The sequence below is a fragment of the Cajanus cajan genome, chromosome 8 (assembly GCF_000230855.2).
Source record: "Cajanus cajan strain Asha chromosome 8, NIPB_CcT2T_4, whole genome shotgun sequence".
NCBI classification, from domain to species: domain Eukaryota; kingdom Viridiplantae; phylum Streptophyta; class Magnoliopsida; order Fabales; family Fabaceae; genus Cajanus; species Cajanus cajan.
In genome coordinates, this window is record NC_138524.1 from 49294824 (window position 1) to 49321736 (window position 26913).

Consider the following 26913-nt stretch of genomic DNA (forward strand, 5'->3'; position numbering starts at 1 on the left):
ATCCAATTCACCCCCCCTCTTGGATTGTGCCTGTGACACCCTTCTACCCCATAATAGATAAGTAACAACAATAAGAATAATTCAATAAATATAACATCAAGAAGGGTCCACATATTTTAATAAAAACTCATAGGTTCACAAGTCTTGAAATAAATAGAAATAATAATAATAATAATAATAAAGTTTTACTCTTAAATGAAAATTATCAAGGTCTCTAAAGAAAAATGAAAGGGATCCAGAATTTACAAATATAAGGTGAATATAAAACTCCTAAAATAAGTCTCCTCAAACGACAAATAACAATTCATAACTAAAGCATCCTAAATTCATGTCCCAATTTTCCCTTTAGAAATCAACACTATGAGTGCCTTCATCTTCACCTAAAAGAAAACCACATAAAAACAGGACGGTGAGAGATAGATAACATCATATATGAACATAGAGCTACCCAATTCCCACCCCACACCGTGCACCAAAATATCATCATTAACTATAAACAACAAATACATCTCATATAATTACCAAACATCATTTTTTTTCAATCATACAAGCTTTCATACACATGCTCACTATATGCTCATACACATCTCCTCTCCTAAGAGTCTCAACTTGGCACTCCGCACAATGGGCGTACCTCGTCAATTCCCTTAGTTGTTGCCAATGCGGGCATACCGTTCTCACACCCTCCCAGGGTCGGTATGTTGCACGGTTAAACACCCAGCGGCCCGTGCAAAGGCAATCCACCCACCGTTAAACCCTCTATGGCCAGTGAGCTGCGCAGTTAAACACCCAACGGCCCACGCATGGAATGCCTCCCGTCATGGTCCCCCCTGTCTCAACCCCTCTCTGGGCCCAGGGTCCAATACAATATAGCCACGTCTGGCTTCTCAAGCACCACATGCAACTCATAAGTCTCATGCAACTCATGCATCCCACGTAACTCATAATTAATGCATCTCCATTATATAACATCATCACATGTCAATAACAATCCATGCAATATCATCCTCACATGCTAGGTACCTATCATTAAGTTATCAACATCATAGACCACAAATTTCACATAATTCTTCACACACATCACAATATCTATGACATTCAGTTAATAATTTAACCATAACTCGAGATATACATATCCTTTCTAAGTGATCCCAACTCCATTAGAATCCTAACATCAATATCTACAACTTTTATGAAGAACACAAATCCTAATAAAGTCATTTAGGTTACCATTCAGGGCTCACAAAAATTGATGTTGTGGTTCGCACACAGATTGGAAGGCTCAAATTGCAACTCACATAACTTGATCAAATATTAATATTTTTACACGATTCTTGTGTCTAAATGGTAGCCCCAGATGTCTAGTTTCTAAAAACAAACGACACTCGATTTGGATAACTACACAGAAAGATATCGCAAAATTACAAACGTATGTCGGGGTCCCGACGCCCGACGCCCAAAACTGGCGCTGAGCGCCCAAATCTCTGCCCAGACTCCCCTCTGTGAAATTGAACCTACGTTTTACGAGTTTCAACAAGGTTTTTACCAATTTTCACTACTTCTACACCCCGTTGGTTCAGTTTAACTCCATTTATATTCTTCATACGTTCCAAATCAATCCATACACATCTCAAGCCTCAAAAATTGGTTTCCATTGGTTTTACAAAAAAAAATCTAAACTCTTCTTAACACATAAAATTCAAGTCATCAAATTTAAGGATAAAGAATTAACAAGAAAGCCCCAATGGAATTCAAAGACAATTCAAGAAATAAGTTCTTCCAAATGAATTAAGAATTTAGAACATCGATTGCACAGATAATCGTTCAGAATTTTAAATAGAGTTCCTAGAGGGACTTAGGGATTGCCCTCACTACCCGAACACCCCTATATTCACATATGAAGAAACCCATCCCCCCGTACCTGGATGAGCAGAAGATGAATGGTCTTGGTGTGATCTAAGATCGTTCTTGAGTACTCTTCCTTAGAGCTCTTTGTTTCTCCTCTTTTTTTTCCCTAACCCTTCAGAACGCAAATGAGGCAGATAGGGTTAACACCACCTGACTCCTTTCTTAAAATTAATCCATTGGACTGGGTCAACCCAACCCATTTTCCTTCTCTTCTAACCCACTTCTAATTTTCCTCAAAATAATTAAATAAAATAAATACATGTATATTATAAAATATTTTTTCTCTATAATAATAATATATTTCTGACCCTAAATATAATAATATAATTTCAATAACAAAATATCATATAAAATCAACCTTCTCTTAAAACATATAAATATTTATTTAAAAATGCTAATAAAAATACTTATTTAATACGTACAAAATAATTGTCCAAAATAATAATTATTTAAAACGTACAAAATAATATTCCTCTATAATTATTAAAATAATTATGACCAAATACCATCTAATAATAATAATAATAATAATAATAATAATAATAATAATAATAACCTTTTTGAAAATTGGGGTGTTACAATACTCCCCTCCTTTAAGAAATTTCGTCCCCGAAATTTTTGTAATGGTAGACTTCTCTCTTCTTACTTTCTAATCCTTATGCAACCTCACTACCTTATTGATGTACAACTCTATCAATTTCACCAAAGGATATCTAAAGGTAAAACAAGTAAACTTGGCGAGTTTATCCACTAAAACACAAATATAATCGATCTCTTAAGTATCTCAGACAAACCTACAATTAAGGTCTATCCACTCACCATTACAGTTCCAAAATGGGACGTCTAAGTGCTACAAAATTCCAAAAGACTTCTTGCATACTAAACACGAGCATACAATTTCTCTACTCCTCTCTTCACCTTAGGCCACCATGCTTCCGCTGCACCACTCTGATACATCCTCCTAAGGTCCCGATACATCTCAGTAGCTCCTAAATGAATGTCCTTCCTCTAAAATCATCTTTCTTAATTGAAGGTTACTAAGCACCCAAATTTGTTCTTGCACCTCAAAATAACATCAATTCTACTCAAAAAAATTATCTACACTCCTACCAATCTTTCCACTTGGTTCTCTAAGAAAGGCTCTAACTCCTAGGCTTCTCTAATCTCATCCATTAATTCACTAGTCACTTTCAACATAATCAATTCAATGCTCCTAAGGATAATCTCACACACAAAGCATAAGTCTCTAAATTCTTCAATCAAATCCAACCCTTAAATCATCATAAACGATATACCAGAGGTTATCATAATCAAGGCATCTGCTACAACATTGGTTTTACTTCTATGATCATCTCTAAAGATTAAGCACCTAAGCGTAAGTTCACTAGGTATACATATCAGATCTCTAATTTCACCACTCCATCTACACCCAAGTCAAACTCTTATCCATCACCTTATCCTATAGCCTCATATCTTGTCACCAAAATTGTGCTTCTCCAATTTCCTTCAACAATCCATTCGTTACTCAAGTCATACTTAGTCTCACACTACTAAGAGTAACCTTATAAGCCAAACTTAAATCTCTAATTTGAGCCAAAAGGATTCATCTCTCTAATCATAAGGGAAGATAAATATAAAGGTTTCCTACACAAAACATCGGTCACCACAATAGCTTTACTCAATTAACAACTAAGTTTGAAATATTAGTCCTCTAGAAATTAAACTATCTCTTTAGTCACATAATTAAGTACTCAGTCAACAGATAATTAAGGCTCTAACGATCAAAAAATACTTCAAGCTTAGAATCATATACATAATGTCTCCAAATCTTAGTATAAATATTAAAGCTACTAACTCAAGGTCATAGATAAGAAAATTCCTCTCATGAATTTTCAATTGCCTAAAATCATAACCTACTACCTTTCCTTCTTGTCACAATACTCCTCCCAAACATATCTTTAGAAGCATAACTATATATCACAAAAGGCTTACTAAGATCGGCCAATGCTCACACTAGCGCACTAGTCGATCTTTCCTTAAGAATTTGGAAACTACTATCACACTTACTATCTCACACAAAAATAACACTCTTCTTACTCAATATGTTCAAAGGTAATGCTATCTTAGAAAGTTACTCAATAAATATCCAACAACAATGAGCTAATCCAAGAAACTCATAACCTCGCTAATAGACTCATGTATCTCTCACTTAAGCACAACTTCTATCTTAGATAGATCTACGTTATACCTCCGCAAGAAAATTACATGGCCTAGAACACTCATCTCATACAGTCAAAAATCATACTTAGATAATCTATCCTAAATTTATCTTGGATATATCTTCACACTTAACTCTTAATATGGTGATATCACATCCTAAGATCAATCTCATTAATACACAAACATCCACTAATTGATCCATAAAGTCATCTATCCTCATATATACATACATGCATATCAAATCATATTAGAATACCTACTTTAAAATCTTCATATATACTATCCCTAAGCATATACGAATCAATCATCGTTTACACCATAAAGCATGAATCAACTTTACCACATAACATCATACAATCTTAAACAACCTCTCAATCCACCTAACATCTTAGAATCATGACAAAAATCAATTTTTATCCTTGCATTGTCTAACGATTCAAAAATATCATGACACCATACATATCCCTTCAACAATGATCAAAGAAAATGATACCTAGAGAGTTATACTCATCCAAATGATCTCAAACCTATCTCAAAAGAAAGCTAAGAGAATAAGTTAAAACTCTTATGAAGACATAAAATTCTAAAAGATCCTCTTCTTAGCTAAAAATTTCAAAAACCGCAGCAGATATATTCGGCGCTTACAGCTAGACCTTTGATCACCAAAGTAGCTATAACTGGAGTTCTAGACCTCCGTTTTACCTGATTCCAATTCCATTGGAAAGATAACGTCTAAGGCTACAACTTTTATGAAGATCATAAAATCTAAATCTGTCAATATGGTAGTCATAATGGCACAACAAAACTGCAGCGAAAATATCCTCTACACCAAACAGCAATAGTATATCAATATATCTAAGGCCACAAAAATACATCAACCCTTCCAAACTCACACCTCAACTTCATATTCAAGCTTCCCACTACAATCCTAAACCAAACAACTCACATATTCAGCACAACAGACTTAGAAAATAAAACTCACATGCTACCTAAACCATAAACGGTAAACATGCAAACACCAACACTCAAGGGAATTACCAACATTTCAATCTCTCATCAAGGATACCAAAACTCCAATTCTCATATACAACCTCCTTGGATTCAATCGCTACAACTATAGATTCTAGAAACTCCATTAGCCGTAAACTCTCGACAAATCAATGTCTCACCCAAATCTAAGGTCCCAATAATTTCTAGTTGATTAGCAAGGCTTCGTCCACTACTACTGGCACATATGCTTGCAATACGAGCGATACCACTCAACCACTACTTCTTACGTAAGCAAGAAGTATCAAAACAAATAAGCAATCATGAATAGCCTCAACTAAGCTATATCATGTCTTTCAGCCAAATTCTGAGAAAACAATATAAGTGTAAGCACAACACTAACAACACAAGGGAAACATCATCATCATCATCATTATCCTCATCATAAAGCAAAACATATTCCATCATTCATCTACCAAACAAGCATAGTAGACTCATAACTCACGGCCGATTGGATCGACCTGCTTTGATACCACTAAATGTGACACCCTTCTACCCCATAATAGATAAGTAACAATAATAAGAATAATTAAATAAATATAACATCAAGAAGGGTCCACATATTTTAATAAAAACTCATAGGTTCACAAGTCTTGAAATAAATAGAAATAATAATAATAATAATAATAATAAAGTTTTACTCTTAAAAGAAAATTATCAAGGTCTCTAAAGAAAAATGAAAGGGATCCAGAATTTACAAATATAAGGTGAATATAAAACTCCTAAAATAAGTCTCCTCAAACGACAAATAACAATTCATAACTAAAGCATCCTAAATTCATGCCCCAATGTCACATCCTATCAGAGCAGAACCCTTTCCCTTTAGAACTCAACACTATGAGTGCCTTCATCTTCACCTAAAAGAAAACCACATAAAAACAGGACGGTGAGAGATAGATAACATCATATATGAACATAGAGCTACCCAATTCCCACCCCACACCGTGCACCAAAATATCATCATTAACTATAAACAACAAATAAATCTCATATAATTACCAAACATCATTTTTTTTCAATCATACAAGCTTTCATACACATGCTCACTATATGCTCATACACATCTCCTCTCCTAAGAGTCTCAACTTGGCACTCCGCAAAATGGGCGTACCTCGTCAATTCCCTTAGTTGTTGCCAATGCGGGCATACCGTTCTCACGCCCTCCCAGGGCCGGTATGTTGCACGGTTAAACACCCAGCGGCCCGTGCAAAGGAAATCCACCCACCGTTAAACCCTCTATGGCCAGTGAGCTGCGCAGTTAAACACCCAACGGCCCACGCATGGAATGCCTCCCGTCATGGTCCCCCCTGTCTCAACCCCTCTCTGGGCCCAGGGTCCAATGCAATATAGCCACGTCTGGCTTCTCAAGCACCACATGCAACTCATAAGTCTCATGCAACTCATGCATCCCACGTAACTCATAATTAATGCATCTCCATTATATAACATCATCACATGTCAATAAAAATCTATGCAATATCATCCTCACATGCTAGGTACCTATCATTAAGTTATCAACATCATAGACCACAAATTTCACATAATTCTTCACACACATCACAATATCTATGACATTCAGTTAATAATTTAACCATAACTCGAGATATACATATCCTTTCTAAGTGATCCCAACTCCATTAGAATCCTAAAATCAATATCTACAACTTTCATGAAGAACACAAATCCTAATAAAGTCGTTTAGGTTACCATTCAGGGCTCACAAAAATTGATGTTGTGGTTCGCACACAGATTGGAAGGATCAAATTGCAACTCACATAACTTGATCAAATATTAATATTTTTACACGATTCTTGTGTCTAAATGGTATCCCCAGATGTCTAGTTTCTAACAAAACAAACGGCACTCGATTTGGATAACTACACAGAAAGATATCGCAAAATTACAAACGTATGTCGGGGTCCCGACGCCCGACGCCCAAAACTGGCGCTGAGCGCCCAAATCTCTGCCCAGACTCCCCTCTGTGAAATTAAACCTGCGTTTTACGAGTTTCAACAAGGTTTTTACCAATTTTCACTACTTCTACACCCCGTTGGTTCAGTTTAACTCCATTTATATTCTTCATACGTTCTAAATCAATCCATACACATCTCAAGCCTCAAAAATTGGTTTCCATTGGTTTTACAAAAAAAAATCTAAACTCTTCTTAACACATAAAATTCAAGTCATCAAATTTAAGGATAAAGAATTAACAAGAAAGCCCCAATGGAATTCAAAGACAATTCAAGAAATAAGTTCTTCTAAATGAATTAAGAATTTAGAACATCGATTGCACAGATAATCGTTCAGAATTTTAAATAGAGTTCCTAGAGGGACTTAGGGATTGCCCTCACTACCCGAACACCCCTATATTCACATATGAAGAAACCCATCCCCCCGTACCTGGATGAGCAGAAGATGAATGGTCTTGGTGTGATCTAAGATCGTTCTTGAGTACTCTTCCTTAGAGCTCTTTGTTTCTCCTCTTTTTTTTCCCTAACCCTTCAGAACGCAAATGAGGCAGATAGGGTTAACACCACCTGACTCCTTTCTTAAAATTAATCCATTGGACTGGGTCAACCCAACCCATTTTCCTTCTCTTCTAACCCACTTCTAATTTTCCTCAAAATAATTAAATAAAATAAATACATGTATATTATAAAATATTTTTTCTCTATAATAATAATATATTTCTGACCCTAAATATAATAATATAATTTCAATAACAAAATATCATATAAAATCAACCTTCTCTTAAAACATATAAATATTTATTTAAAAATGCTAATAAAAATACTTATTTAATACGTACAAAATAATTGTCCAAAATAATAATTATTTAAAACGTACAAAATAATATTCCTCTATAATTATTAAAATAATTATGACCAAATACCATCTAATAATAATAATAATAATAATAACCTTTGTGAAAATTGGGGTGTTACAGTGCCATTCTTTTCTATCATCTTATACTTTATTTAATAAATTTAAAAGAAATGATCAGTTTTATACAAAATAATTATAGAAAAAATTGAAAAAGAAAAAAATATGGAAAAAATTCACAAAAATTTCACAAAATTAATAGAAAGAATGTGCATAAAAAATGTACAAGTAAAATTTGTATATTACAAATACTTTCCTAGCCAATAATTAGTAAAGTTGGTTAATTATGTTGTGTTTGGCATGTTACTGTATATTTTTCATTTACTCATGACCTAAAACTCTTCTTAATATTTTGGCTAAATGGATTTGGAACATTATTTGGTTAGGTGATATAAATATGAGGAAATTGGTCACTGCGGCTTGGTAAATGAAGTTGCTTTATTATGTTTGGCTTGGAACTTTATCTATTTCCATGCTCATCGGGCTTTTATAAAGAGGGTTCATTTTTTTACATCATGGTCTCTCGATGGTTAACTATAAGGCTTCATCTATTTGACAACCATTTTCTATCATTGGGATATTGTACATGCTAACACAGGTTGGGTTTTGGAAAATGGTTCTGTGGTCAACTTTTGGACTAATGTATGGTGCATGGATACATCAATAGATGATGCTTTAAGGTTCTTATAAGCCTTTATCTGAGTCTGAATGTAATTGTGAATTGCTTCATTCACAACTCAACCTAGGCTATCCCTTAAACAATTCTTCAGAAACACCTACTCTTTCTAGAAGATATTCATGTTCCTTGTAGCTACATGCTAGGGGGTTGACCATGGTCTCAGTTTGTAGTCTTTATGGCTTATTAGATGAATCTTCAGAGCATATATTGTTAGAAAAGAATGGCTCAATCCAAGAGGGGGGTGAATTGGATTCAATGACACTTTAAAAATTTTCAGAGTTCTTAGGATCTTTATTTCAATTCAAACTTTTCTAATATGAATTTTCAAAGAAGTTCCTTAAAGACTTGTTAATGAAGAATGAATCCTATATGTCTTCTTGATTAATCTTTAATGAGATTCAAAGTTAAGAACAATTAATATGTAATACCTTGATTCAGTTTAAACCAATGTTGCACATACAACCATTTTAATCAAGAATAATCTCTTCAACACACAACTAAGATATTACACAAAGTAAAAGATAAGGATAAGAGAAGATTTCACAAGTCTTTTATCCTGGTTCATCCACTCTACATGTGACCTACATCCAATCCTCAATCATAACCTGATCAAGATTTGTTCCACTATCTTAATGAAGAAGTTTTACAAGCATACCACACATGCATACACTCCTACATTCAAGATAACCACTTTCTTGACCCCAAGAAAGCACCCCTTGTAGAAACTCACTACAAGAATTCCTTACCACTTGAGGAACCTACTCAAGATTTACAAATATTCACAAAGAATTAAAGGAACGAACACCTGGAATTCAGAAGCAAATCTTAATTTGTCTCTCTTCAAGAATGTGATGATGATGATGATATTTTCTCAAAGCATTTCAAAAACGTTTTTCTTCTTGGTTTCACAAAGAAAACTCTCCAAGAATGTCACAAAGACTTCACAATTACGTTTTCCTCTTTTTGATTCTCAGTTCTATCATGTTCTGAAGTTTCAAAATGTGCAAACTATTTATAAGTTTTTCAGAACTAGATAATCGATTATTTTAAAGAATAATCGAATATTTTGTTCTTCATGATTTATGGAAATCAACCAAGAACAATTTAATCGATTATTTTGCAGGATAATCGATTATTCCAGAGAGTGATTCCTGGGATAATCGATTATTTCACAAATAATCGATTATTGCAGCAAGGAATCCTTTTTGCCTGTTGCTGGAATAATCGATTATATTTAATGATAATCGATTATTTTGAGTTAATTTTCAAAACTTTGTTTTATGACTCAAAATAATTTCTTAAGCTTCAAACTCATCATCATACTCACTCCTAATCAGATTAGATACAGATTAGCTTAAGCACAAAGCATACACAAGAAAAAATAAGCTCAACAAAATAACACAAATTATGAGCTACTCCTATTACAACATAATAGTTATATTTTTCTTCTTGACTTTGTTTTTGACTTGTTGATGTCCTTGGTTAGCCTTGTTCCACACTTTGGTATCATCAAAATCTTCAATCTCCAGAGGTGATTTGATTCACCACTATGAATCTCAACAATCTCCCCTTTTTGATGATGACAAACCATACAAGCTATGCCATTTTGTTTTGCCACATTACACAACACTTCAAAACCTGCAAAACAAACTCACACAACCTTTCTCCCCCTTTGGACATCATAAAAAACAAACCAATATATGTATGTCCAGAGTACACAAGTATAAGCTTCATGCATAGTCCTTATTTCCTCAAAACAATACCACAAGACATTGTACCAGTCAATCAATACCAAAATTTTGTGATCAGACAATTTTCCAAATTTGTTAAGTGATCTTCAATCACAATATCAAAATCGTTACCACAAGCATCGTATGATCAACAACAAAAACATTAATTTGTCAACTAAAAACACAAAGTACAGTACATTATCACAACTCAAAGACCACAATCATTATCAATTATGCCAATCAAAGATCAAAAACCACATATCAATGTCCAAAAATAGAACATTGCACCAGAATCATCAAATCAATCCAAAATAGAATAATCAGATCAATCCAAACACAATATATCAGCAATTAAACTTCACATTCCAACGGAATTCAAATCGTTCAACAGAATAAAGCAAGAAAATTGTTTGGAAATTAAACGAAAATTACAACCCAATCGAAAACAGAAATTTAAACTTCCTAATTCAAAAACAAAAAACAGAACACTAAATCACTCCGAGTCCTCAGGCAACCCAAGTTGAGTCTTAATTCGGTTAATCTCATGATCAAGGTTATCAAACCGATCAAGAATACCAGAATACAGCGACTCTTGCCTCCTAGACATCTCCATAACTGCATCAAGCTTGTTAATCATTATCGGCATGAATGGAGAGAATGGTTTAGGCTCCGCTTCCTGCTCTCTATCAGGTTCAACTTTGACCTGTGGTGGCTGGTCTTCATCATGAGATGGAGCGCCATCCTCATCAGTTGTCGGTTCAGGGGTCGGAGGGACATCTCTTTTGAATACCCATTTATCTTCCTGTTTCAGCATCCCCATGTGATGCAAGGAAGATTTTTCAATCTTATTAGAGGTATGGAGAATAATCTTCTTCTCCCCTTTCAGATCCACCCCTGCTTTCTCAAAAAATTTAGATAACAGTAAGGCATAAGGAATTGGACCATTCTCTTTCCTCCTGGCCTTCCACATACAATCATTCACCACAGACACCCAATCAATCTTAATTTTCTTTTTGATAACATGCATCAGCAAAATGTCATCCCTTGACATTTGAGCATGGTTATGCAAACGCGGTTTAAGCATCCAAGCTATAATGAAAGAAATTAAACGGGAATTTTTCTTCATACCTCCCGCTAGAAATTTGTTGTAGTTGGTGTTCTCTGGATTCCTCTGACAGTTTCTGAAGGTTGTCAGCTCCTCAAAATCACCGAAGTTGAAGGGTTGGGGTTTGGTACTCCCATTTTCACTCAGCCCGGCAGCTTCCTTCAAGGTTGGACCATCAAGCTTTATGAGCTTGCCCTTCACAACCGATTGCATTATCCCTTCATTGCTTGAGGCAAAGCAAAGAAACAGCCTTATCAGCTCAGGGTAGTAGGGTCCTTCTAGTTCCAAAAACTTCCCAAGTTCTTGGTGCTCCAACAGAGTAGGAAAGCTAAACCCTTCGTTCTTGAACCATTCCAGCTTCAGGGTCTTGGGAGGGATGATTCTTCTATCCGCATACTATTCAAAATAGTACTCTTGGGTTTTCTCACCCGCAAACCATTTAGAAATGAGTTGCTCCGTGGGCAGAGGGCGCTTGCTCCCCCTCACTTCTAGCTTCTTTGGTCTTTTGGAGGAAGAAGCCATTGTTGGGTTTTGGTAGAGGTGAAGAAAATGAGGAAGATGAAGAGGTTAGGGTTTGAGAGTTGAGAGAATGCGAGTATTTGGAAAATGAGAGGGTTTGGAGGTTATGTAAGCCCTAACACGTTTTTGGGTGGAGAGGAGGTTACACAACTGAAGAGTAATGGGAAGTTAAGGATTGGTGCGAATAAAACCGTTCAAAAACCATATGGAAAACCAAATTGCGCGCAAATAATCGATTATCTATACAAATAATCGATTATTTGTATCAGTAAAATCCTTTAAAGACCATTTCTACACTAAATAATCGATTATTTTAGGAATAATCGATTATTCCAGAGGGTCATTTTCCTCAACTTTTCCCAGATAATCGATTATTTCCAAAATAATCGATTATTCCAGAGACTCTTGGCATTCTGCTTCCAGATAATTGATTATTGCCCAAATAATCGATTATTCCAAAGACTTCTGGAATTCTTCTTCTCCCAGATAATCGATTATTGCCCAAATAATCGATTATTCTTATAGGCTTACTTACAATAATCGATTAAATTTTAAAATAATCGATTATTCTAGAGAAGTTTTGCTTCTCTTAAATCTAACTTTTTAAACCACTCCAAATCTAATTCAACTCTTGAACACTCTCTTTTTTGCATTATACATCAATGTTTTACACATATATCAACCAGTCAATCACACAATCAATCTCAAATCACAATCAATTCAAACAAGATTCATTGACTAATCCTAGTTCAATTCTTAATTGATTAAATCTTTCCCTTGGTAGAGGTCTTGTAAATATGTCAGCTAATTGCTTACTAGTTTCAACAAACTCTACAACACAATCATTTCTCTGTACATGATCTCTTAAAAACTGGTGTCTTATCTCTATGTGTTTTCTCCTAGAGTGCAAAATTGGATTTTTGGTCAGATTTATTGCACTTGTATTATCACACCTCAAAGGTATTTTATTCAGCTCAGTTCCATAATCTTTTAGTTGTTGTTTCATCCAAAGAATTTGAGTACAACAACTCCCAGCAGTTATATATTCAGCTTCAGCTGTACTCAAAGCAACACAAGCTTGCTTTTTGCTATGCCATGAGACAAGTGCATTTCCTAGTAGGTGACAAGTACCACTTGTGCTTTTTCTATCAAGTCTACACCCAGCATAGTCTGAATCTGAGTAGCCTATCAGACTTAGTGAGACTCCATTTGGATATCACAAACCTACATTAGTTGTACCTTTCAGATATTTAAGAATTCTCTTTACAGATTAGCTTAAGCACAAAGCACACACAAGAAAAAATAAGCTCAACAAAATAACACAAATTATGAGCTACTCCTATTACAACATAATAGTTATATTTTTCTTTTTGACTTTGTTTTTGACTTGTTGATGTCCTTGGTTAGCCTTGTTCCACACTTTGGTATCATCAAAATCTTCAATCTCCAGAGGTGAGTTGATTCGCCACTATGAATCTCAACATTTATTTCTCAAGTGTGACTTTGCTCGATCCTTATGGAATTTTTTGTAGCATGTGTTGAACATGCCATTGGACCTCACATCTATTAAGTCCTTGCTATCTCTACTTGACATGAAATTGAGCTCTCTGGTGAAAGATGGTTTGATCTCTACCATGACATATGTTATATGGGCGATCTAGTTATTTAGAAACAACTTGTGTTTTCAAAATGTCAAAATCCATAGCTTCTCCACTATTTCTAGGGTGATATTGACAATTTCATTATTTGGTATGCTTTCTAACGGATTGGAATCTTACTCTATGGAGGAGTTCTAAATCCTGAAGTATTTTCTAGTTTCTAATCATCCTCATAGGTTTCTTCGAATGAAATAAGTGGATTGGCATCCTCCTGCTTGCGGATTCATCAAATGTGGTTGTGCGAGAGGTTCTCCAAGGCATGCATTTAGCAATTGTTTGTTCAAAGACAGTAGTGAGACTTTTATAGAAGGGTTTGCTTTAGACATTTGTGTTGTTGATGCTTTGAAGGCAGAGTTGATTGTTGCTATGCTGGCGGTTAAATGTGCATTTTTAGTAGGTGGCATCAATTATGGTTGGAATGTGATTCTAAGGTGGTTCTACATGCCTTTTACAATCCTAAATTTGTGCCTTGGTGATGGCAAACACTAGGAGAAGTGATAGGTGCACTACAAGAAAAACTGTTATTATCTACGGAAATTTTTTCGTAGATAACGTTTAATTATCTACGGAATATTATCTACGAATTTTTTTCCGTAGATAATATTTAATTTTCTACGGAATATTATCTACGAAATTTTTTCTGTAGATAATGTCCAGTTTTCTACGGAAATTTCCGTAGATAACTTATCTACGGATAATTCCGTAGATAAATTCCGTAGGTAAAACATATTTTTATTATCTTTTCATTTTTATTTATTATAAAATAATTAGAATATTTAATTTAACATCATTAAAAAAATAATCATTATAAATTTATTCTTTTTTAATTTAATTATTTATTATAATACTTTTTAGTTACCGTATTTACCAAAAAATTATTTTTAATTAAAATATATTTTAGAATTTTATTTAATTCATTATCATTCACTCACTTGATTAAAAAGTGACAAAATATAATTAATTTTTAATTAATTTAATAAAATAAAAACTTTAAAATATATATCTAAAATTTGTAACAATTTCTTAAATACAAATATTTAATTAATTAATTTTAATATATACTAAATTTAATATTAGAAAATTTATAAATATTTTAGTTATAATTTTTATTATCTTTTGATTTGATATTGGATTTCTTTTGATTATGAAAGATATTTACCTGAATTTGAGTTATGATTGTTATAATCTTTTGATTTAATATTGGATTTTATTTATTATAAAACATAATAAATAAAATCTAAAATCTAGAGCAATTTCTTTGATACAAATATGTAATTAATTTTAATATATAATAAATTTAATATCAGAATATTTATTATAATTTTAGTTATGATTTATATAATATTTTGATTTAATATTAAATTTCTTTTGATTATAATATTTTAATATATTTTATTTAAAATATCAGTTAACATATTTTATTATATTTTCATTTTAATTTATTATAAAATAATTATAATATTTAATTTAACATCATTAAAAAAATAATCATTATAAAATTTATTCTTTTTTAATTTAATTATTTATTATAATACTTTTTAGTTACCGTATTTACCAAAAAATTATTTTTAATTAAAATATATTTTAGAATTTTAGTTAATTCATTATCATTCACTCACTTGATTAAAAAGTGACAAAATATAATTAATTTTTAATTAATTTAATAAAATAAAAACTTTAAAATATATGTCTAAAATCTGTAATAAATTAATTTCTTCGTCACTCATTCGCCTCATCTCCAACCTCTTCACAGTAAGTCTTACTTCAGAATTCATCAAATTTCTAACTTTTTACATGGGTCTTCTTTGTTTTTCTTCGTTTTTTGTTCTCTTTCAGGACACGTAATTGGATAAAGATTTGATTTTTTGTTATTGGTTTCTTCAATTATCGACCCATTTGTATACTAATCTAGTTTCATCAAGAGGCAAGTAAAACCTGACCAAAAATTATTTTTTGCAATGATGAAACTTAGGTACTACCTAAACAATTCGACCTAGGATCTAACACATAAATCATTTATACCCAAATCCTTATATATTAGTTAAAGAGAAAGTGGAGTTAAAATAATGAAAAATAAATAAACTTTTTATATATTAAACACAAATCTCTATCTTATATAAAAGAGTTTTTAGAAGAAAAAAAATTAACAAAAGAGTTTTTTAAGAATTCATGTTAGGAAAGTACTTAACTTTCAATAACCTACTTACAAGAGAATCAAGATCATTGACGAGTCTTCAAACCAATTTAATTTTTATTTATTATAATTATTTATGTATTAAATTTTTATATTTTAAAAATAAATTATCAAAAAAAATATTATAATATAATATAAATTTTTATCATAAATTTAAAATATAATTTATATATTAATAATATTTATTTATATAGTTTTTAAATATAATTTATATTTTTAAACATAATATTTATTTATATATATAATTTATTATAAATTCTAGTTATATATAATAAATATATAGGGTGTCATTGTTAAAAAAAAACTAGTTATCTCTTAAATATAAAATTTCATTTTTTTTAAATTTTAAATTTTAAATTTAAATTTAAATCAAACACACCGATATGTTGGTTCTACTGGCCAAATAATCCGGACCCGCCACGTTGACAGCTCTTCGTTAGTGTTACAGCAACAAAAAATACGAATCCAAAACCCTAAAACCGAAATCAACACTGTGTAGAGGCAATGGGAAAGAAGCATGACGAGATCCAGAAAATAGGGCTAGGTCGTGCCCTCGTGAGGCAGCACAACCACATGATCCAACAGAGCAAGGAAAAGTCCCGCTTCTACTGCAAGAAGGTTCTCGAATCCTACACTGAAGTCTCCGACATCGACGCCATCATCGAGCAATCCAACGAACCCCTCCCCGCCGCCTCCACCACCCTCATAAGCCTGTCAGTCTTTCTCCTCTTCCTTCCGCCAATGCTCTGTAACGTTTTTCCTTTATTGTTTATCGTTCTCTTATTGTAGGGACTCTGCCTCCGTTCCCATCGAAGCGATGCCGGAAGAATTGAGGAAGCAGCAGAAGCGAGAGGAGGCGCTCCACGCCGCCAGCCTCCGAGTCCCCCGCCGCCCGCCGTGGACCCCCCACATGTCCACCGACGAGCTTCATGACAGCGAAACACAGGCTTTTCTGATTTGGCGTCGCAGCTTAGCGAGGTTAGTTCTCTACAATCTGATTGTTAGGGTTTAGGTTCTTCAATGAACGTGCGTTTAGGGACTAGCTTGACGATTGCCTATATGATTTTTGTCGTGTTTAATATGTCTGACATTAATTGAGGGACTAGTTTGACTGTTTGCTCGAGTAAAGGATTTGTGGATGGTTTTAGTTTATGTTGGTGGTGTGGTGGTGTTTCAGGCTTGAGGAGAATAAGAAGCTTGTACTTACTCCGTTTGAGAAGAATCTTGACATTTGGAGACAACTCTGGTGGGTTGTTGAGCGAAGTGATCTGGTAAGTTGGTTTCATCTTTGATGTTATATGGGTTGATAAAGGTTTTGATTTAAAAAAAATAGGTTGTTGTCTTTTTAAGTTACTACAATTCTCTTATATCAGTTATTGGGACTGAAATCAGTGAAGATATGGGCGTGGTTCTCATTTTGATGAATATGATTGCCAAGCAACTGCATCTGCTTACCCATGCTATATTTCTCAGGGTAGATTGTAGATTTGTCTTTCATGTTGTTGAAGCAAATATGCTTCTATTCTTTCACGGTCTTGTTTTTCTTACTGTGAGTAACACTAGTCATATTTTACCAGGCAAGCATGGAATCAATGATGAGAAATCGAGAACTAACAGAAACAAGGATGATGCAGGTAAGTAGGTTCTCTGATCCATGTAAGATTACTATAATTATACAATATTTCCCATTCATGTGATGAAGCTGTTTGCATATTAAAACTGCTGATCTTTTAGGCTCTAAGAGAGGAGCTAGCATCTGCTGAGCGAAGAGCAGAAGAGGAGCGCGCTGCACATAATGCTACCAAAAAGGTCTGCAACTTGAATTATTTATTCTCAAGTTTCTGTGTTTTTCATTATATTTTAGTGATTCTGTGATTGGTATAACAGGCTACGATGGAAAGAGAAGTAGAATTGGAGCACCGAGCAGTTGAGTCATCCACTGCACTTGCAAGGATACAGGTAATGTAAGCACTTGCTATGGTTTAATTTTTAAATGGGATGCAAATCATATTATGCAAAGCTGCCCCTTCTCTATCTTAAGTCTAGAAAGTTTACTACTTTACTTCATTAACACAACTATTAGAAGAACAATAGAAAGGTCATATATACAACTCTATATCGAAATAATTGTCCTGGTATGCATGAAAGTATGCTTGAATACAGGCTGGGGTATCCAAGAATAGGGAAGAGTTTTGTATACTGAGTCTTGAGATGATTATAAAATAATTTTTATTAGTAGAAATGTTACGTGTTTGGTCACATTAAATTTGAAAATAGGAGGTATGACCATCTCAGCTTGTTCAATGCTTCTATGTTAGTCTGACTACATTCCCTCAAGCTTTTTTGATAAAGTTTGGCATCATATTGTCATCAATGGTGCTTTTTGGTCTTGCTATTTAATTTTTTTAGATATCTGATTTACCATTAAAAATATTAATGAGAAATAGTTACAATTCCACAATGATAAATCAGGAGTTAATAACAAGCCTGCTTTGGTTCCCCCTGTCAAGCTCTTTTGCTTGTGGAATTGTTATTGACATTAGGTTAAATATAAACATTGATTTATTAGTTGCTTCTCTTCAGAGAGTAGCAGATGAGAGGACAGCTAAAGCCACAGAACTTGAGCAGAAGGTGGCACTTCTTGAGGTACATGAATAAATAGTTAACGTTTTTTCCTTTTTGAATGTGAAGGCTGATTAGTGATTACTATTCTGAAAGAAAAATCTGCTAAAATGTTTTTGGTAACATCTATTATCAGGTTGAATGTGCAACTTTAAATCAAGAACTACAAGACATGGAAGCCCGTGTGCGCCGGGAACAAAAAAAGTCACCAGAAGAGGCAAATCAAGTAAAACAGGTATTTAAACAGATTATTGAGAAGAAAGTAGGCCATTTTTTTAACTTTATTAGGTTTCCTTATATTTCATATTGTGTACAAAGTTTATCGATAAGTGTATAGCATATTTAGAGTCAATGTCGTTTGTTGTTTATTGCCACCAATTCAAAGCACTTTCGATTTTCTGTATAAATATAACTAGAGCACATATTTTGATTATTTTCTATCTTTTATGCATATTAAATGTCACTGTTTAGAAGTAGACCGTTCCCCCTGTTTTTGCTACTTTACATAACTGAAACACTTACTACTTTTATGTTTGTCCCTCTGATTCTTTTGAAATACATACTACTGATACTAGACCTCAATGCCATTTCTTTTATCAAAAGAAAATGCAAGAGGAAAAAATTTCCATGGTCATAGTTGAACTTGGCTGTGGTTGGGCACATAGCTGAAAACAAGCTATCTTCATTAGAGGCATGCTTTTTTTAATTATTTTCGTGTGAAATTTATTTGAGATAATAACCTCCTGTCTTGCAGGTCAAGTTGAACTTCCCATTATTGATACGTTTGGTTTCTCTGTTTCAGGCTGAAATGCAAAAAATGAGAGTTGAAATGGCTGCCATGAAGAGGGATGCTGAGCATTACTCACGTAAGGTAATAATTATGTGTTCCTTTAATATTCTCTTGAATAAAATTTAAATTCACCAGTTGGATATAGAAATAAATAAAACCTTCGTGTTTCTTTGTGGGCAAAACTTAGACTTAATGGTCATACTGCTGCATTTCCAGTGAAATTTTCAAGTAACGTCCTCGTGTACTGCATCATTTTCTGTAGTTTTTATCATATAAGTTGTCTTGTTTCTAATTTTGGGGTTAAATAACAGTAAAAACACTTGGTAAAACCATTTCCAGTTGAGGAACAATCAGTTAATGGTTACTTATTAACCACCTAAGTGGTCAATTGATAATTGTTCCTGATTTTTTTTTTGACAATTAAATCCTTTTAGTAATTTTTTTTTATTGTTCACCATGCATGAATTATATTGATAACAGTAAAAACACTTGGTAAAACCATTTCCAGTTGAGGAACAATCAGTTAATGGTTACATTTTTTTTTCTGATTGGATCTTGTTTTTGAGTTGTGTTGCTGGTGCTTGTGTAGTTGTGTTGATAATCGAAGAGAAATTGTTGTTGTTTTTTTTTTTTTTATTGTTTTAATCTGTGGCGAATCTGAGTTGTTAGATATTTTGATGGTTGGATCAAAATTGGGAAACCAGAATTGCCTGATTAAAAATAGGAAGAAATTTCTGTAGATAAGTTATCTACGGAAATTTCCGTAGATAACTTATCCACGGAAATTTCCGTAGATAACTTATCCACGGAAATTTCTGTAGATAAGTTATCTACGGAAATTTCCGTAGATAACTTATCTACAGAAATTTCTGTAGGTAACTTATCTACGGAAATTTCCATAGATAAGTTACCTACGGAAATTTCCGTAGAAAAAAGCATCCATAGATAAATTTCGTAGATAAACGCATCCGTAGATAAATTCTATATCCGTAGATAAAATCCGTAGATAACGTTATCCATGGAAAATTTTCCGTAGATAACGTTATCTACGACCTTATTATCTACGAATTTTTTTCCGTAGATAATCCATAGATAATTATCAGTTATCTATGGATTTTCATCATTATATACGAATTTTTTCCGTAGATAATGCTGATTTTTCTTGTAGTGGTGTTCTTCTCCTCGGATTCACCAAAGCTTGGACCCCTTCAATGGAGCTCAAAATCCGAATGTAAGACACTTGAAGGAAGGAAGATTTTCGGATCTAAGGTTTCCTAGGCTATGGATGGAAGCATCCAAGCTTAAGGAACAAAGGAAAGCTCACTTCAAAAGGTAGAAAACCTAGCTAGGGTTTCTAAAAAGTGATGGCTCTCTCTTGGTGACTTTTGGACGAAATTTGGTTGAAGTAAGCTCTCAAATTTCATATATGTCAAAAGTGAATACAATGAGTGAAGGAGGAAGCTTAAATGGATCCGGAATTAGGGACACTTGGCACCAATGTGGAGGCTTCACATGTGGTGCCAGATTTTGAATTCAAATTTTGAATTTGAATTCAAAACTTAACTCACATGTGCAAGTCCGGTTCACATTGATGCTAGGAGTATTTAGGTTTGATTTAGTGTGCATTTAGGGTTGAATTTGAGTCACACATGTTCAGCCAAGGTGGCACCATCCATGTGACTCAAAATGCAACTTAAATGCATGCTAAATTAAACCTAGTTTTGAATTTTGAATTCAAAACTTAACTCACATGTGCAAGTCCGGTTCACATTGATTCTAGGTGTATTTAGGTTTGATTTAGTGTGCATTTAGGGTTGAATTTGAGTCACACATGTTCAGCCAAGGTGGCACCATCCATGTGACTCAAAATGCAACTTAAATACATGCTAAATTAAACCTAGTTTTTCCTAATTCACTTAAACTAATAATCCTCCTTAAATCCTAATCTAAAGACCTAAATATAATGGTCAATCGAATACAATGAATAGGAAAAATTACAAAAATGAAAATGAGCCCAATATTGGGTACCAAAAGCCCAAAGGCCCATGAAGCCCAAAACTAAGCCCAATAAGCCTATGACCCAAAAATGCTACTCTATGTGGTCCAAAATACAAGACCAAAATATGTGAAACCTATACTAATATAATATGTACAAAATATAAGAAAAATGGATTTATTAAGAGATGGCCCATGTGAAGCTCAAATTGGGCCTTCTAGGCCCATCGGGCCCATTGGGCCTTGACTGGTCCAAACCTTCATGTCTAACCAATTCCTCTTGGCTCCTTCAATGTGTCACCCCTTGCCTTCCTAGGCATGATTCCATCACTTGGTGTATTCATAGTAGATGTAAACATCGTTTGCTTTCAGACTCCAAGATGCAGTTTTAATCTTCTCATATTTTCAAGGTAGGCAATTAGTGTGTAGATAGACTGGTGGCTCATGATTTAGCTCATAGGAATGGATTTGTTTGGTGGGACTCTATGCCGTCTTTTATCAGAATATAGTCTTTTTGTAATCGTTGTGGTCTTCCATCTTTTAGGATTTTGTTAGTTTTTCATGGATTTTGGTCTAGTCCCCCCATGCTCTTTGTTCACTAGTGCAAAAATCATTTTTAAAATCAGGGTTTTAAAATCGGTTAAAAAGTAGTCAATTTTAAAAGTGACGCGATGACAATTTTGTAAATAATGACACTATTTTTTAAATCGGTTAACTTTTAACCGATTTTAAAAGGTCTCTAACGCTACTTTTAAGATTGATTATTTTAAATCGATTTTATATGTAGTATACAAAATCAGTTCCTAAATGAACGATTTAAAAAAATATACTTTTAAAATCGGTTATTTAAGAACCGATTTTGTATAATACATATAAAATTGGTTGGCAAATAATCGATTTTAAAAATAACGTACTCAAGGAATAAACTCGTTCACTCTTTTCACTCTTGTGTGTGCTCTGTTGCCTTCGATCTCTCATCTCTCTATCTAGGCTCGTCGTTCTCATTTCTGTTAGGCCCTCCATTCCTTCCTTTACTCTCTCGCGTTCTCAACGACTCAGTTGTGGCCGTAAGAGTCAAGTTTCTTCATATAGACACTAGTACACAATACACATTTTACGTCGGTCATTTTAGGGGTTTTTACGTCAGAAAAACTTCCGACGTAGAAGCGGGAGACGTAAATTTACGTTGGGGCGCGAAAACCGACATAAATTTACGTCGGACATGCCAAGGTCCGACGTAAAAAAGTCATAAAAATTTATAATAAAAAAATGAATGCAGCAGAACGGGTCGTTCTGCTTGGAGAACGGCTCGTTCTCCCTGCAGAACGAGGCGTTCTGCTTGGAGAACGGCCCGTACTGCTTGGAGAACGGGCCGTTCTCCAAGAAAAACGCCCCGTTCAGCACGGAGAACGGGCCGTTCTCCAAGCAGAACGGCTCGTTCTGCTTCCCAGAATTCGCTTTTCTTCTGGTTTTTCCTCTGGCTTCTTTTCTCTGTTCTCCTCAGGCTTGGCTTCAGCCACTGGTTGTTCCTACTCAAAATATAAAAAGGAACACACATAATAAGTACAAAATACACATTTACTATAACACTATTAGCAAGAAAAAAGGGGAGATGCAGATTATTTACTCAAAGCTTGTTTTTGTCATATGAACGAAAACTGCTTGTTTTTGTTGTATGAACGTAGACTGAAATGATAGAAAAATTATAAGGAAGGAAGGACCGAAGGAGTAGGAGGCGGAGAGATTTACACAACGCGCGGGAGAAGGAATTTTTGAAATCGCTAATGTAAAGCTTGTTTTGAAGGGGAGATGCGGATTTTTTACGTCGGACCTGGTAGGGTCCGACGTAAAATGTCAAATCTACATCGGACACAACATACCTCCGACGTAGATTTGACTTTTTATGTCAGACCTACCAGGTCCGACGTAAAAAAGTTCGCAAAAATTACAAAAATGCCACCGCGATTTTTTTACGTCGGATTTTCGTATTTCCGACGTAAAAGAGGTGACGTAATATGCTTATTTTCTACTAGTGAGAAGACCTAACAATCTCTAACATCTCATTCTCTTTGCAAGACTACTATATCAAGGTAACAACCACGTTTCTTTGTTGCTTTATTCTCTACGCAGACTGACATTCTCTATCGTTATGCTTTTCAATCTTCATCTTTAGGTTATGTCATTGTGTTGTTAGCTATTTTTTCTCTTTTTCTTATATTCTTCTTGTTGCTCGCCTTTGCATTTTGTTGTACGAAAGAGACTTTTGGAATAAATGAACTTTTGCTCCGTCCATGGAGTGTATAAATTTCCTGGAATGTAGATAGATCAAAAGAGGGAATGAAGGGATAAGAATAGGAATTATAGTCCCATTGGAAAAAGGGGCACTTGTGGGAATATCTCTACTAACGAACCATTTCAATAGTAAGGGTGTTGTCGTGCCACGAGGCACGACCATAGAAGTAATGAAAAATAAAAAGTCATGTAGTTGGACCATCTACTCTATCCGTTAGAGTTTCGCTTCTCTAGAAAAGATCAGACGCTAAAAATGAAAGATCGAGAGGTAATACCCTTAATCTCTATGAAGATCGGGAAGAAGCGCATGAATAAGTTCATGTACCCCAAAAGTGATCGCAAGATCGTCGCCAAGCCAAGTTTGGTGTGAACCAAAGGGTATTGAATCTCGTGTCAGGAGAAAGTTGAATGGATGCAGTTTGATGCCCAACATTTTCTTAGCCTTGCTGTTGCAAAATTTTTCACCCAATCTTAAGATTCAAAAATAGTTGAATTAGAAAGAGTAGTGATTTTATGTAGATAATTTATAATATATTTTTTATGTAACTATACTAACTAGCATTTAACTACTTTGTTCTGATTTAGAAACATAACTAAATATGATACTCTATTATGATTCAAAACATAATTACTCTTCCACTCCAGAGAAGGTTTTATGGTATTTGCCAATTGTTCCGAGATTAAAACGTCTGTTTGCTAATGAGGATGACGCAAAGCTAATGAGATGGCATGGAGATGAAAGGAAGTGTGATGGAAGTAGGCATCCAAAAGATTGCTTGTAATGGAAAAAAAATGGATTCTATGTTTCCAGATTTTGGCAAGGAGCCAAGAAATGTAAGGCTTGGACTAGCTACGGATGGAATGAATCCTTTTGGTAATTTAAGTACTAAGCATAATTCATAACCTGTTTTGTTGACAATTTACAATTTACCTCTGTGGTTGTGCATCAAAACACAAATATGTAATGCTATCTATGATGATTTCTAGTCCAAGGCAACCAGGAAACGACATTGATATTTATTTAAGTCCATTGGTTGAAGACTTAAAGATGTTGTGGGAGGAGGGTATTGATGTGTTTGACAAGTATTCAGGTGAGTTGTTCAGGTTGCATGCCATGTTGTTCTGCACAACCAATGACTTTACAGCATATGGAAAATTGTGCGGCTACAGTGTTAAGGGGCATAAAGATTGCCCTATATCTGAAGAGGACACTTGTTACCATTAACTACTTAATTCGAAGAATACCATTAACTACTTAATTGGAAGAAGACAGTTTACCTTGGCCATCGAAGATTTCTTAAACCTAATCATCCATATCAAAGGTTAAAAAAAGCTTTTAAGGGATTTTAAGAATATGACATTGCTCTTATTGCATTAACTGGTGAGCAAGTTTATGAACAAGTGAAGAGTTTAAATATGGCACTTGGAAAGAAGGGAAAACAACCCAAAGAAAGAAGCATATGGAAGAAGAGGTCGATATTATTTGATCTTCCATACTGGAAAGTTCTTGATGTTAGAAATTGCATTGATGTCATGCATGTTGAGAAAAATGTATGTGATAGTGTAATTGGCACACTTCTCAATATTCAGGGCAAGACAAAAGATGGACTCAACTCCTGTCTAGATTTGCAACTCATGGGAATACGACAACAATTGTATCCATAATCTAAGGGTAAGTGAACATATTTGCCCCTAGCATGTCACAAATTTTCAAAAAAGGAGAAAACAAGTTTTTGTGAGTGCTTGCATGGTGTCAAAATGTCGCATGGTTACTCTTTTAATGTAAAAAGTCTAATATCAATGAAATATTTGAAATTAGTTTGCTTGAAGTCTCATGATTGTCATGTACTAATGCAACAACTTCTTCATGTCGCTATACGTGACGTTTTACCTAAAAATGTGAGATAAGTCATAACTAGGCTTTGCTTATTTTTCAATGGCATATGCAGCAAAGTAATTGATTCGAAGAAGTTAGATGAGTTAGAAAATAAAACTGTTCTAATATTTTGTTAATTGGAGATGTATTTTCCTCCTTCATTTTTTGACATTATGGTTCACTTAATCATCCACTTGGTTAGAGAGGTTAGGTTATGTGGTCCTATCTTTTTGATATGGATGTACCTAATTGAGTAATACATGAAGATATTGAAAGGGTATGTGAAGAACCAACATCATCCAGAAGCATCCATTATAGAAAGGTATATTGTAGAGGAAGCAATTGAGTTTTGTTCTGAATACATGTCCCAAGCTGAATCAATAGGCATTCCTAAGACTCGTCAAGAGGAACGAATTACTAGGAAGGGTACGATAGGCACAAAATTGAGGAGCATGCCACGAGAAGAAGTTCTTGAAGCACATTTATATATATTGAACAACACCGATGAGGTTCTTCCTTATTTAAATACCCACAAAGACTTAGTGAAGAGAAACAACCCTCGAATGCCTAAAAAATAGGTGTTGAATGAGCATAACAAGACTTTCACCGAGTGGTTCAAAAAAAATGTTGGGACAGATTTAAATGTTTCTGAAACTTTACAATTCCTAGCTCAAGGACCTAACTTTGATGTGTTTACTTTTTGCGGATATGACATTAACAATTACTCATTTTATACAAAGGCACAAGATGACAAAAGTACCACGCAAAATAGTGGGATTATGATAGTTGCTCAATCTATAACATTCTCAACCAAAAATGATAAGAACCCTATCACAACGTCCATGTGCTATTTCAGAGTTATTGAAGACATATGGGAGGTCGATTACGGTCTATTCCGAGTACCTATATTTAAATGCAAATGGGTTGATTGTAATAGTGGTGTCAAAATTGATGAATTTGGATTTACCTTGGTGAACCTTAATAAAGTTGGTCATAAGGAAGAGCCTTTCATCATGGCTATTCAAGTAAAGCAAGTATTTTATGTTGCTAATCCATCTAATAATAGGTGGTCAGTTGTTTTGCAAGGTAGGAGTAACAATGTCAGTGACGAATTTGGGGATTCAATCGATATTATGGATACTCCTTCCTTCTTAACATGTCTGCCAACTTTTAATGAAGATGACGATGTGGACGATATACATGCCACTCGTGACGATCATTAGGAAGGAATATGGGAGAACATTCCAACATGATCATATTTTCGAAATAGGTTCTTATAATTTTTTATTTTTATTAACTTTTATTTATACTAATATTTTGGTTGTCAATTAAGTACTACATGTTAGCAATTCAATTTATACTAATGACTTATAATTTTTTTTGTGTTAATAGGTA

The 26913-nt window shown here is 34.1% G+C and overlaps 1 protein-coding gene and 1 long non-coding RNA gene across 2 annotated transcripts; both read left to right on the forward strand.

The window, feature by feature from the left end:
• The first annotated feature begins 16546 nt into the window (after positions 1-16546).
• On the forward strand, positions 16547-17818 carry LOC145950488 (golgin-84-like). Its single transcript, XM_083061579.1, has 3 exons — positions 16547-17214; positions 17521-17577; positions 17678-17818. The coding sequence occupies exons 1-3, from the start codon at positions 17095-17097 to the stop codon at positions 17816-17818; spliced, it is 318 nt and encodes a 105-aa protein (XP_082917705.1). The 5' UTR covers positions 16547-17094.
• Positions 17819-17835: 17 nt separating this feature from the next.
• On the forward strand, positions 17836-19483 carry LOC145950592 (uncharacterized). Its single transcript, XR_014428383.1, has 4 exons — positions 17836-17902; positions 18527-18589; positions 18702-18800; positions 19368-19483. It is a non-coding gene; the product is annotated as an uncharacterized LOC145950592 (long non-coding RNA).
• Positions 19484-26913: the final 7430 nt, after the last annotated feature.

What these genes read in the sequence shown, in the direction of transcription:
- LOC145950488 (XM_083061579.1), top strand. Translation starts at nt 17,095, where the DNA reads ATGTTGGTGGTGTGGTGGTGTTTCAGGCTTGAGGAGAATAAGAAGCTT. An exon ending in TTGTTGAGCGAAGTGATCTG is followed by an intron (nt 17,215 to 17,520) that starts GTAAGTTGGTTT and finishes ATATTTTACCAG; the next exon opens with GCAAGCATGGAATCAATGAT. An exon ending in CAGAAACAAGGATGATGCAG is followed by an intron (nt 17,578 to 17,677) that starts GTAAGTAGGTTC and finishes CTGATCTTTTAG; the next exon opens with GCTCTAAGAGAGGAGCTAGC.